Below are 14154 nucleotides of genomic sequence, written 5' to 3'. Positions count from 1 at the left end.
AACTGTTCCGTGTTTGTAAAACGTTTTATGTCTTCCTGGTCAGAGAAGAGAAAATTGCTATCATGCGGGAAAAGCACACGGCCTTGATGAAGCCCATCGTGTTTGCCCTGGAGCATGTAAGGAGCATCACTGCAGCCCCTGCAGAAACACCTCATGAAAAGTGGTTTCAGGATAACTATGGTGATGCAATTGAAAATGCTCTTGAAAAACTGAAGACACCATCGAATCCTGCGAAGCCTGGAAGCAGCTGGATTCCCTTTAAAGAGGTACAGAAAAATCTCCAGAGTGCTACTAGAGTGGGAAATTGCATATGAGATACAAACGTTACATATGGGGACTCTTATTTGGAATGTGGGAAAAGATTTTTGTAGGCGCCTAGAAGGCAACCTGTGACCAGTTGCTTGTAAGGAACATAGAGAAAGGTGTTTTCTTTATTTTGAGAATTTGGGGGCAAGTGGGCTGAGGGCAGCAAACTCTTATGAGAAGGTTCACACTAGGGAAGAATATACTGTAAAAAATGAGCCTAGGAAGGAGTCTGGCCTCGAACTAAATATTGATTGTTTGCTTTATTGTCTTGATAAAAGATTATAAAATTTAATCTCGTACATATATAGTTTTTCTTTGGTGTGGGTATTAAATATTTCTTTTTTTGGTATTAAATATTTCTAACATAAAATATTCACATGTAACAACATCAATTTTTATAAGTAACTATTTCAAAATCAGCTCTGAGTATGCTACTTGGGGATGATTAGCATTTTTAAATATTTGAAAATCCTTTCTTGTATGTTTTGGTCCCCTTACTTGTGTATTTTCTTTTATTCTTACCTGGTATAGCAACAGCACCATTATTTTAAGAGAACATTTATCACCTTGTAGGTTTTTCTTTTTTTATTCTTTCTTTATCCCTTATCTTTATTATTCCTAATTTCCTTGCTTAACTTTAGCAATGAGAAGACTATTAAAAGATAGTGTAGAAAGAGTCCACCTGACTTTAATGAGTAAGTGCAATCTTGAGGAAACTAGAGTACATGCTAAGTTCATAGGACATAAGTTAGAAGCATAAGACTAGAGCACTGACATGAAGGCTGAAGTTTATTGTTGTGGCCCAGCCAGAACTTGTTTGCTTATATGCCACCAATAGCCCCTTGCTTCTGTGTCTCCTTCCCCACCCTTCCCTCACCCCCCTGTGTGTGTGTGTGTATAATGGAAGTAATAAAAAAGTCACATATATATATTATTACTTCCATTATTGATGAATTGGCATTAGATTTGTGGTGTTTTTTTTTTATGGTTCATCCATATTTTATATGCAGGTGAACATTGATCTATTATGGGAAAATGCCACAGTTTATCCATTGTCCTGTCCATGGATACTTGGGGAGTGTCCAGCTATATTTTTCCTTTTATGGAACAAAACTCACTACAGATTGATTACAGATTTTTCACATGAAAGCAGAACCCAGAGTTCATTAATTCAGATGCACATTATTGAGTTAGCCACAAGCAGGGATACACCTACATATGCGATTCACTCCTTGTGAGTTATTAGAAGGGGTTGTGTTACTGTACATACTGTAAGTGGTCAGAGCTCTAACAGTATATCTACTTGATAGCCAGCAGCTGTCAGGTATATCTCTTGCTGTTTTGTAAGGACTGTTATGTGGCACTCATCAAACATAGCTTAACAGTGAGGGATTAGCTCGTTACAAGGTCTGAATATTGGGATCACAGCAGTGCTTTCCTTCCATCTGCTGTGATTTCATTGGTTGTTTGGACAGAGAAGTCAGTCTGAACAAAGTAGAAATCACCTCAGTCATACTCGCATAGCAGTATTTCCCTTCTCAGGATGGCCCAAATATGTAACCTCAAATTAAATATAGGAACTATAATAAGTATCTGTGTTGGTATTTTAAGTTTACTTTTACGCCAGTTGAATGTGGTAGAAAATAAGTGTTGTAATGATAACGTGAACTTGTTTTTCTCCATCTTCTAAATATAGATAATGCTGAGTTTGCAACAGAGAGCACAGAAACGTGCAAGTTACATCTTGCGTCTGGAAGAAATCAGCCCCTGGCTGGCTGCCATGACTAACACCGAAATTGCTCTTCCTGGAGAGGTGTCAGCTAGAGACACTGTCACAATTCACAGTGTGGGCGGAACCATCACCATCTTACCTACTAAAACCAAGCCAAAGAAACTTCTCTTTCTGGGGTCAGATGGGAAGAGCTATCCTTACCTGTTCAAAGGTGGGGCTTAAAAGAAGAGCATTTGTCTGACTTTGAACGCTTTGTGTGTGAAATGTGATGGGAGAGGATTGAGGTGAATAGCCTGGCCGTGATTTTGAATGGCCATGGTTGGATGCTGTGTAGTAAGATTTTCCATTTCCTACTGTCTCTTTGCTTAAGAACTTATTATATAAGCAGCAGTGAGGTATAGGTAATAATTCTAGTGTCTAATACCTTGTGACTAAATGGAATGTTCTCTAACACTATCATTGTGCTTCTTTGGGTCTCAGTTTTTGACTGTCAGTTGAGAGGATACACAGAAGTGTGTCTTTGTAAACCCCCATGCTTCTCCACCTCACTGCACTTTACCCCATTTGGTCACCACTCTAGCTGCTTTAACTTTTGTTCTACAGGATTGGAAGATTTACATCTGGATGAGAGAATAATGCAGTTCCTGTCTATTGTGAATACCATGTTTGCTACAATCAATCGTCAGGAAACCCCCCGTTTCCACGCTCGACACTATTCTGTAACGCCCCTGGGAACACGTTCGGGCCTGATCCAGTGGGTGGATGGAGCCACACCCTTATTTGGTCTTTACAAACGATGGCAACAGCGGGAAGCGGCCTTACAAGCACAGAAGGTTGATTAAAATTCAAATATGCATATACTTTTATTTGAATGTACATAAACTAGTATATTGGTCTCTCATTCTGTATGAAAAACTTACATAGGCTACTGTTCTTGAGCATTTTTAAAGTTTATATAAATGCTACAGAATAGACTTAAGGTATCTAGGAAAGTGTTTCTGAGGCACATTTTATAAAAACTTTTAAGAGGCAGGAATGGTGACATTTGACAGTCTTGTTCTAGACAAATACAGGGGGGAGCAGGTAGGGCAGTAGTATGGTCATTGATCACTCAGTAAGTTGATAGATATTTAATATCTTAGTGCTTTTTTCTTACTATTGTCTTTTAAATTAAACTTATAAATAAGAAACAGCTTGGAAACCTGGCTTCTTTTAAATTAAGTATGTAAATAATGAACAATTAGAGTTAATTATGTGACTGGGAAAATGTATGATTTTGGTTTAGACTAGGGATTTAATTTAGAGTTAATTCTAGTTAAGTACCCGAGTGCTGAGTATGTGGCAGGAGCAGTACCAAGCACTATAGTCGTAAAGGTAAGGTTTATACAGTCTGAACTTGAGGATTGCATATCTAGCCAAAACAATCTAATTAGGGTAGGTATAGGAAGGAGCAAGAGTTTGAAAGGAGTAATGTTTAAAAAATAACCATAGAATGCTGTAGAACAGTTATTGAGGGGTAGATTAACGATGAGAATTAGTGAGGTGCTCGCTAAATTTTTGTCTGAGTGTTGTTAATTTTATATTGATGATGAAGTCATTTATCAGTGAAGAATGAAATTTCTGCATACATTAATAATAAATTTTGAAGCTTATTTTGAGAGAGGGAGCAAGAGGCCATACATGTGGGGGAGGAACAGAGACAGAGGGAGACAAAGTGAATCCGGAGTAGGCTTCGTGCTGTCAGCATAGAGTCTGATATGGGGCTCGAACCATGAGATCATGACCTGAGCCAAAGAAATCAAAAGTTGGATGCTTAACCTGCTGAGCCACTCAGGTGTTCCAAATTAATGATAAATTTTAAATAGAATTGTATGTTACAAAGAAGAATGTAAATTGGATGTTGAGTTTGAATTGAATCTCAAGAAAACAGAACAATAGACCAAGTTTTCAATAAAATCATAGTACCTAATTAAGAGACGATCTCTAGGGGTGCATGGGTGACTCAGTCGGTTAAGCTCAGGTCATGATCTCGAGGTTTGTGAGTTGGAGCCCCGTGTCAGGCTCTGTGCTGACAGCTGAGAACCTGGAGCCTGCTTCAGATTCTGTGTCTCCCTTTCTTTCTCTCTGCCCCTCCCCCACTCACACTCTGTCTCTCTCAAAAATAAACATTAAAAAAAAAAAACTTAAAAAAAAAAAAAAAGATCTGCAGATGGTAAGAAAGATAGATGTATTATCTTCCAGAAGAATTATCTATTTGGTGTGTGGAATTTGACTGCGTAGATGGAAAATGCCACTCAAAAATCAGTTTTTAAAATACTACTTTATAGGGGTGCCTAGGTGGCTCCGTTGGTTAAGTGTTCAACTTCGGCTCAGGTCATGATCTCACAGTTCGTGGGTTCCAGCTCCGCATCAGGCTCTGTGCTGACAGCTAGCTCAGAGCCTGGAGCCTGCTTCAGATTCTGTATCTCCTTTTCTCTCTGACCCTCCCCTGCTCACAGTGTCTCTCTCGCTCTCTCAGAAATAATAAAACATTAAAAATTAAAAAAAAATACTACTTTATATTCCAAGTACTCTTTATTTAAATAAAATTAACTTTTTTTATTAAAAAATTTTTTTAAGGCCCAAGATTCCTACCAAACGCCTCAGAATCCTGGAATTGTACCTCGTCCTAGTGAACTTTATTATAGTAAAATTGGCCCTGCTTTAAAAGCAGTTGGACTTAGTCTGGATGTGTCCCGACGAGATTGGCCTCTTCATGTAATGAAGGCAGTATTGGAAGAGTTAATGGAGGCCACCCCCCCAAATCTCCTTGCTAAGGAACTTTGGTCATCTTGTACCACACCTGATGAATGGTGGAGAGTCACACAGGTAAGTGCTTTGTTGGGGGCTCTAATCAGTATTACTGTTTCTTTGCCCATTCCCTGTCTCGTGTGTGTTGTTCACACTCCTTCTCTTCCCCCTTGTCTCTCTCCAGACCTGGAAGTTCGAGAACTGTATTTGAATCTCACATCGCACTTATTTCTATGATGCATGGCCATGACTGTGTGTGGGCAGAACAGAGGGCATTATGGATGAGATGAAAGAATAAAAACTTGAGAAAGGGAGAAACTAGGGAGGCTGAAAATAGTTGTGTTTTCTAAATCCAGCATTCTGATACTAAGTATAACCAACCAGGACTGTGGTGCGGTGAGCTGCTGCTCCGCACAGAGCTTCTGTGGCCACTTGTAGCGGCCCCGAGGAGTGCCAGCTAGTCAGAAACGGGGAAGTGGGATGGTAGTGTTCTGTAAATTTTGAAGCATCAAGTCTGTGTTGGAAGGAAATTTGCTGATGGTGTTACAACTTGCTCTCCTCACCCCAACCCCTCTTGTTTAGTCTTACGCCAGATCTACCGCAGTCATGTCTATGGTCGGATACATAATTGGCCTTGGAGATAGACATCTGGATAATGTTCTCATAGATATGACGACTGGAGAGGTGGTTCACATAGATTACAATGTTTGCTTTGAAAAAGGTAAAATTAAATTGTACTTTTTATATTTATGTGAGGGTCAAATGTTTTTTGGTGAAAGGACAGAATATAACAGATTGTCTTTTCAAGGTAAAAGCCTTAGAGTTCCTGAGAAGGTACCATTCCGAATGACACAGAACATTGAAACAGCACTGGGTGTAACTGGAGTAGAAGGTGTTTTTAGGCTTTCATGTGAGCAGGTACGCTGTTTCCCTTACACCTTTTAATGTACCTATTAAATTAACACATCTTATGGAATGAAAAATGACATTTTAGTGAGGAAACTTGTGGCAAAACCTGATAAAACTTCTCTGAAAGCAGGTTCTACACATTATGCGGCGTGGCAGAGAGACTCTGCTGACTTTGCTGGAGGCCTTTGTGTATGACCCCCTGGTGGACTGGACTGCTGGGGGTGAGGCCGGGTTTGCTGGCGCTGTCTATGGTGGAGGTGGCCAGCAGGCTGAGAGCAAGCAGAGCAAGAGAGAGATGGAGCGAGAGATCACCCGCAGCCTCTTTTCTTCCAGAGTAGCTGAAATTAAGGTGAAGGCAATGATAATAACCATCTTTTTATTAGTGAACGTGGCCATCAAAAAGTGGGCAAAACTATATTTATTGCATAGGAATAGTATTTTTTTAATGTTTATTTTGGTGGGGGGTGCACAGAGAGAGGGAGATAAAGAATCTGAAGCAGGCTCTAGGCTCTGAGCTGTCAGCACAGAGCCCGACGTGGGGCTCGAACCCACAAACTGCAGGATCCTGACCTGAGCTCAAGTCAGACATGTAACCAACTAAGCCACCCAGGTGCCCCTAAAACTGTCCTTAAAAAAATTATTTTTAGAGGACTGTCATGTATAACATTGAAATGGCAGTGAAATAGGGCAACTTGAGGTCTTTTTAGTAGGAAATGCTCCCCTACAAAGACACACAATCACAGTCCTATTCACTGGAGATGGGTTCATGATTTGAAAAAAATTAGACCCTTTTTAATACATTGAAATGTGTTTACCAGTGATGATTTTAGGTGTTCTTTAATTAGGTAGCCTCCCCTCAGTCTTAGTTTTAATATCGTGGTAGCCAGTGATGCTAACACTGTTTTATGTGGCTTGGTAACTACATGCTGTTGTGGGATTTGAGTCTCTATTTAGGCTATATGAACTTCAGCGCATTGGTTATCTTTATTTGTAAAGTAAATTGTAAGGGACAGGATGTCCCTCTAACATGTTCCTTCTGGCACTTGTCTGTGCTGTCTCAAAGTTAGTTGAGACCCTGTAAGAATCTTTCTAATCATAATTATCTTTTTATAGGTGAACTGGTTTAAGAATAGGGATGAGATGCTGGTTGTGCTTCCCAAGCTGGACAGCAGCTTAGATGAATACCTAAGCTTGCAAGAGCAACTGACAGATGTGGAAAAGCTGCAGGGTAAACTGCTAGAAGAAATAGAGTTTCTAGAAGGAGCAGAAGGAGTGGACCATCCTTCTCACACTCTGCAACACAGGTTTAAAAGTGTTAAACACTTGTTTCTTTAAAAAAAAAAATTTTTTTTAATGTTTATGTATTTTAAAGAGGGGGAGGGAGGGTAGGAGGGGCAGAGAGAGAGGGAGACTAAGAATCTAAAGTGGGCTCCCAGCTCCAAGCTGTCAGCACAGAGCCCCATACGGGGCTCAAACCCATGAACTATGAGATCATGACCTGAGCTAAAGTCAGATGCTTAACCAACTGAGCCACCCAGGTGCCCTAAACTCTTGTTTCTAAATTCTCCACGAAGGAGAATTTTCATATTTGTGTAAACATTGTCCACTTGAATTAGAATTATTACAGCAGTTTACATAAATGATGAAAACATTCCCAAGGACTGAAATTTCGGAATCTTAATACATAAAAATTCATTTAAATTTTCTGCTTTTTTATATTTAATTGAAATGTTTAGTGGGTAATTATGGGAGATGGGGTGGGTATGGTGGTTAGAATATGAACGTGGATTCAGGAAATCCTGGGTTTTGGGTTTCTCTCTACAGTCTGTATCTGGATCCTTATTCATTAGTACAGTGGCAGGTATTTTATCCATTTTGCTGAGTTAAGCATTAAACTAGAGTGATCTAAGTGAATGAACCTTGTACAGAGTAGGTGTTCAGTAAACATGGTAAATACGCAAATGTAACACACTGCACAGGTCCCCGAGATTATAAAGATCTGTCAAGCTTCTGTCTTTTATGCTGAAGATAACTCAAAACCTGGAAGGTGTGGTAGAGAATTGTATTTAGAATGTTGTGAGTATAGTTGAGAGAGTTATGGGAAAAGTCAGAGAAGTAAGGGGTGTTTGAGCACTGCCCTGAAGATTGAAAAGGCGCTTACCAGGCAGTCCCAAGTGTGAGGAAAATCAAGGTTATAGAAGTACATGGAAGAAAGAACCAATTAAAAAAATTTTTTTTTCTTCCTCTTAGGTATTCTGAACACACTCAACTACAGACTCAGCAAAGGGCTGTTCAGGAAGCAATCCAGGTGAAGCTGAATGAATTTGAACAGTGGATAACCCATTATCAGGCTGCGTTCAATAATTTAGAAGCAACACAGCTTGCGAGTTTGCTTCAGGAGATCAGCACACAAATGGACCTTGGTATGAGTTGATTTATTTTAGATAAACATGAGCCTGTGTATTTTGGATGGCTTATTATTTATGTGTGGGGTTCTGGTTTGTGCTCCTTTCAATGACTGCTGATGGGGAACATTTGCACTGTTATTAATAATAGTCCTCTTTCACCAAAAGGTCCTCCGAGCTATGTGCCAGCGACAGCCTTTCTACAGAACGCTGGCCAGGCCCACTTGATTAGCCAGTGCGAGCAGCTGGAGGGGGAGGTGGGCGCCCTTCTCCAGCAGCGGCGCTCCATGCTTCGGGGCTGCCTGGAGCAGCTACATCACTACGCGACCGTGGCTCTGCAGTACCCGAAGGCCATATTTCAGAAACATCGCATTGAACAGTGGAAGACCTGGATGGAAGAGCTCATCTGTAACATCACAGTAGAGCGCTGTCAGGAGCTCTACAGGAAGTAAGTTGATCATGCGTAATTTTTTTAACTTCCCGTATGATTGGAAGCAAAGTTGTGTGTAAATTATTATTGTTATTGTTATTATGCATGCATAATATTCATTTTTTTCTGAAAGAACGGGTTGATGGATGGAATTTTAAACGGAATCTCTTTTTCTTGGTTTGAAGAGAATTTGAGCTCATGCTTTCCCTCATAAGACAGTATGTTTCCCCTAATTAAAAAAAATGTGTCCCGGTGTCATAGTGGATCAGGGTAAAGAGAGCTAAACTCAAACAGTGATCTGTCTCTCATTAACGAGTCATCTTGGAAAGTTACTTTAGTTCCTAAGACTTCTGTAAAAATGGAAATCACGATTCCTACTGTGTAAGGTTTGAGGATCACATGCAGTATTCCATATTGTCCTGTGTCACGTGTGGATATGATGTAAACAAGTGCCTCTCTCTGGTTTTATAGATACGAAATTCAGTATGCCCCCCAGCCCCCCCCAACAGTGTGTCAGTTCATCACGGCCACCGAAATGACTCTGCAGCGGTACGCTGCAGACATAAACAGCAGGCTTATTAGGCAAGTGGAACGCTTGAAACAGGAAGCTGTCACTGTGCCCGTTTGTGAGGATCAGTTGAAAGAAATTGAACGATGCATTAAAGTTTTTCTTCATGAGAATGGAGAAGAAGGATCTCTGAGTTTAGCAAGTGTCATTATTTCGGCCCTTTGTACCCTTACAAGGTGAGTCAGCCAACCTCCTGTTGAGACCATTTCGTTTTCTTGAAAACATTGATGCTGCTTTGAGATTTCACGTGTCTTTTGTTTAGTCCCGAACTTAAAAGGCAGACATTCTGTACTGTCCTTAGCCTTGCCCAGTGTCACAGCTGCTTTACTTCCCTTTTCGATTTTGAGGTAGTCACTTTTGTGAGTGAGTGTAGCTGAGTGGGTTTCACTTTGCAAATACTTAATTGTGTTTAGGCGGAACCTGATGATGGAAGGTGCAGCTTCAAGTGCGGGTGAGCAGCTGGTGGATCTGACCTCCCGGGACGGAGCCTGGTTCCTGGAGGAGCTCTGCAGCATGAGCGGGAACGTCACGTGCCTGGTGCAGTTACTCAAACAGTGCCACCTGGTGCCACAGGACTTGGACATCCCAAACCCCATGGAGGCTTCCGAGGCAGTTCACTTAGCCAATGGAGTATACACCTCACTTCAGGTGAACACTTTTAAATTAGCTTAAAGTTGATAAGTGTGTTTTAGATAATGAACACTGTACTTCTTAATGTCTCTGGTTCAGAAAAGCAGTTTGACTTTTTCCCTTTTAATGCTGCTTAATTGGTCACTTTAAGATCGCTGAGAGGCTTGTGGCAATATGTTGGTTATAGTTTCATAAGTTCTTAATTTATGGCACTAAGCCTCTAAATGTATAACTGATCTCAACTCAGAAAGCATTAAAATCTATTTCTCACATATTTGTAGGAATTAAATTCAAATTTCCGGCAAATCATATTTCCAGAAGCACTGAGATGTTTGATGAAAGGAGAGCACACTTTAGAAAGCATGCTTCGTGAGCTGGACAGCCTTATCGAGCAGGCCGCGGACGGCGCCGCCCTGCAGACTCTGGTGGAGTCCCTTCAGGCCTATTTAAGAAATGCAGCCATGGGACTCGAGGAAGAAACGCATGCTCACTACATCGATGTCGCCAGGCAAGTGAATGCTAGCTGTGCCGTTTCCTTGGGAAAGACATGGGAAGCCAGATAAAGGGGTTCTCAGCTCTCATTTTGCTATGTTTAGTTTTAATTATACAGCAGGTGTAATTACTTACAAATGCTTAAATACTTACCTTTAAAAAACTTTTATTTGGGAATAATTACAGATCCACAGGAAGTTGTAAAAACCGTGTGCAGGGACGTCTCACGCACGCGTCTTCCTTCCTGCGGCGTTAGCATCTCGCCTGCTGATGGGGCTGTGGCGACACTGCGGAAGGGATGTTGCTACACTCAGCAGGGCTTCCTGAGATTTCACTAGTTACACGCATGCTTGTCTGCATGCGTGTGGCTCCATGCCATTCTGTCACATACACAACGCATATACGTGTGTGGTGTTTCACCATATGAACACACACGGAGTGGAGTGTGGTATTTTTTAAGCCAGCTCTCAGAACTCTATGAAATCATCTGGGCCAGTTTAGTCAGCTAACGGAGTATATAGCTCACTTCAGGTGAATGCTTTTAACTTTGCTTAAACTTAGTTTGTTTTAGATACTGAACATTATGTTTTTCATCATAAGTCCAGGAAGAACAATTTGACTTTGGGACCTGGGAAGGTTGGGGTGGTTCCTCTAGCCATCCACTCTACCCATGGCTGAGCTCTGCACCCCTTTCTGGTGACTCAAGACCTTTTTCCTTGGCATTCTCGTGTCCAGTTGACCCCAGAGAGTGTAATTGAGAGAGGTGAAATGGACTGACCTACTGTGCTGCCTCCCATGAGAAAATTCAAAGATAGAAGAAAGTAGAATAGTAGAATGAACCTTCACTTTACTACCTTTGGTTTGTGGGCTTGAGCCCTGAGTGAGGCTCTTTGCTGCTGGCTCAGAAACCAGAGCCTGCCTCAGATTCTGTGTGTGTCTCTCTCTCTGTCCCTCCCCTGCTTGCAATCTTGCTTGCTCTCTCTCTCAAAACTAAATAAACATTAAAAAAATTTTTTTAGTTGTACTGCCCCAATTATTTTGAAGCAGGTATCTCTTTATTCTTAAATAACGCAGGAAGTATATGTATCTAGAATTTAAACATACTTGTTTTTTCTTTTCTTTTTAACGTTTATTAATTTTTGAGAGAGACGCTGTGAGCAGGGGAGGGGCAGAGAGAGGGAGACACAGAATCCGTAGCAGGCTCCAGGCTCTGAGCTGTCAGCACAGAACCTAATATGGGGCTCATGAACTGCGAGGTCATGACCTGAGCTGAAGCTGGACACTCAACCAACTGAGCCACTCAGGCGCCTCTAAACTTATTTTTCTTAATCATGGTGCCGTTACTTTACTTAAAATGTTAACAATAATTCTTTAATGTTTTCTGCATTCAAAATTTTCCTATTTTATGTTTCATTGTAATTATTTCTCCATACAAAAAAAAATGAGTGTGATTGTTAAAATGTAAACATAAATGTCAGCTAGATGATGGTTTAGATTATTTGCATCAGATCTTTATCATTGAATTTTGTTTCAACAGTGAGATGTAAATCAGTACACGTTTCTTTCTTACTACATTTCAGCCCTCATTTATCTCCCCTTAATATCTAATTCAGATTTCCCTTACCCTCAAATGGACAATTGTTCACTCTTTATGTATGATTTGGGTGACAAATTTCATGCTTGTTTCTGTTACAGCTTTTTTTTTTTTCTTAAGGAAAATTTTATAGCATCTTGTAGCTCTTTTTTCCATTAAAAAGTGCTCTAGTTAGCCTGGTTTTTAAATTTTCTTAATGACTTTATAGCAGTGTCCGTATATGTGTCTGATGAAGTTGAAAATCTAGTTAAAATTAGTGACATTAACTGATACTAGTTGCAGGTATTAGGAATGCTGTTTTTGTATTTTTATATAAAATTTTCAGAATAGTGACTTGATCCATAAGCCACTGTGAAGTCTTAAATTAATGATGATGAACAGGGTGAATTTCTGAAAACCTGTGCTCAAACTATGCACGATTCAAAACCACGCTTGCCAAAGATGGCAGGCATTTGAGTTTACTGTCTTTAGTTGGCTCTGTCATGTGACAGTAGCATGAACATCCTTGACAATTTTTGCTGAGTCCTCGAGCTTTAGAATTGTGATTCTTGACAGTTATTGGGCAGTTATATTATTTTACATTCTTTGTGTAAAATGAGACTGTAATATCTTATATAGTTCTTTTAAAAATTGCCATAATTCAGGGGCGCCTGGGTGGCTTAGTTGGTTAAGCGTCCGACTTTCGCTTAGGTCATGATCTCGCAGTTCGTGGGTTCGAGCCCTGCGTCGGGCTCTGTGCTGACTGCCAGCTCAGCCTGGAGCCTGCTTCAGATTCTCTGTCTCCCTCTCTCTCTCTTCAGATTCTCTGTCTCCCTCTCTCTCTCTGCCCTNGTGCTGACTGCCAGCTCAGAGCCTGGAGCCTGTTTCAAAGTCTGTGTCTCCCTCTCTCTCTGACCCTCCCCTGCTCACGCTGTCTCTCTCTCTCTCTCCTAGAAATAAAAATATTTAAAAAAAAATTGTCATAATTCAGGTTTGCATTAAATGTAATCACATGAACAATCACTGATACTGAATTGGAATAATTAACTTCACATCGTGGTGGACACTACATGTCATTTTACCGTAATACTCTTCATACAACAAGATTTCTTTTCTGGATCATATGCTAGCTCTGACACTTGTTGACCTTTTGTGTGCTCTCCCCCAAATTTAGTACTCTTCAGTTAGGATTTTAATTCCTTTTTCTTTTTCTCTAGAATACTTCATGCTCAATATGGTGAATTAATCCAACCAAGAAATGGTTCAGTTGATGAAACACCAAAAATGTCAGCTGGCCAGATGCTATTGGTAGCATTTGATGGCATGTTTGCCCAAGTTGAAACTGCTTTTGGCTTACTAATTGAAAAGGTAAATATTGATTTTCTGAATAAATAACGCAAGTATTTATAATATAGTATAGTAAAGTTGTGTGCGGTACAAAGAGTGGAGAAATGAACTTTTCTTTTCTCTTTTACATAGTTAAACAAGATGGAAATTCCCATAGCTTGGCGAAAGATTGACATTATAAGGGAAGCGAGGAGTACCCAGGTCAATTTTTTTGATGATGATAATCACCGGCAGGTGCTAGAAGAAATTTTCTTTCTAAAAAGACTACAGACAATTAAGGAGTTCTTCAGGCTCTGTGGTACATTTTCTAAAACTTTGTCAGGTAATATTTCACATTTAAACATGCTGGATTTAGTTGTATAGAACTTTGGAATGGGGCAGGATGGAGTGGGCTTAATTTAATTGTATGTTCATAAAGTCTTGTTTTTAAATGAGCAGTATTATTACCTTATTTTACTTGGCATGAAATACTTTAAGAAGATTTTCCTTTTTTAGGATCGAGTTCACTTGAAGATCAGAATACTGTAAATGGGCCTGTACAGATTGTCAATGTGAAAACCCTTTTTAGAAACTCTTGTTTCAGTGAAGACCAGATGGCCAAACCCATAAAGGCATTCACAGCCGACTTTGTGAGGCAGCTCTTGATTGGACTTCCAAACCAAGCCTTAGGACTCACCCTCTGCAGTTTTATCAGTGCTCTAGGTGTAGACATTATTGCTCAAGTAGAGGCAAAGGATTTTGGTGCTGAAAGCAAAGTTTCTGTTGATGATCTTTGTAAGAAAGCGGTGGAGCACAACATCCAGATTGGGAAGTTTTCTCAGCTGGTCATGAACAGGGCAACTGTGTTAGCGAGTTCCTATGACACTGCCTGGAAGAAGCATGACTTGGTGCGCAGGCTGGAAACCAGTATTTCTTCTTGTAAGACAAGCCTGCAGCGTGTCCAGCTGCATATTGCCATGTTTCAAGTAAGTA

At 40.4% G+C, this 14154-nt stretch overlaps 1 protein-coding gene across 3 annotated transcripts in view; it reads left to right on the top strand.

The window, feature by feature from the left end:
• Window positions 1-14154, top strand: part of SMG1 (SMG1 nonsense mediated mRNA decay associated PI3K related kinase) — a 100882-nt gene that overhangs the window by 70069 nt on the left and 16659 nt on the right. For all 3 annotated transcript variants that reach the window (XM_039255910.1, XM_039255909.1, XM_039255911.1), the window contains 16 exons: window positions 44-266; window positions 2003-2249; window positions 2642-2871; window positions 4658-4906; window positions 5411-5549; window positions 5637-5746; window positions 5868-6086; window positions 6851-7041; window positions 7988-8160; window positions 8311-8590; window positions 9044-9316; window positions 9554-9788; window positions 10052-10278; window positions 13053-13203; window positions 13315-13504; window positions 13678-14147. In XM_039255910.1, coding sequence (XP_039111841.1) covers window positions 44-266; window positions 2003-2249; window positions 2642-2871; window positions 4658-4906; window positions 5411-5549; window positions 5637-5746; window positions 5868-6086; window positions 6851-7041; window positions 7988-8160; window positions 8311-8590; window positions 9044-9316; window positions 9554-9788; window positions 10052-10278; window positions 13053-13203; window positions 13315-13504; window positions 13678-14147 — 3607 coding nt within the window. The remainder of the gene's footprint in view (window positions 1-43; window positions 267-2002; window positions 2250-2641; window positions 2872-4657; window positions 4907-5410; window positions 5550-5636; window positions 5747-5867; window positions 6087-6850; window positions 7042-7987; window positions 8161-8310; window positions 8591-9043; window positions 9317-9553; window positions 9789-10051; window positions 10279-13052; window positions 13204-13314; window positions 13505-13677; window positions 14148-14154) is intronic.

This window comes from Hyaena hyaena, unplaced genomic scaffold, assembly GCF_003009895.1.
Source record: "Hyaena hyaena isolate Hyena2069 unplaced genomic scaffold, ASM300989v1 scaffold_550, whole genome shotgun sequence".
NCBI lineage: Eukaryota > Metazoa > Chordata > Mammalia > Carnivora > Hyaenidae > Hyaena > Hyaena hyaena.
Note: the sequence above shows the minus strand (reverse complement) of the source record. Positions and strands in the feature narration are given on the sequence as shown.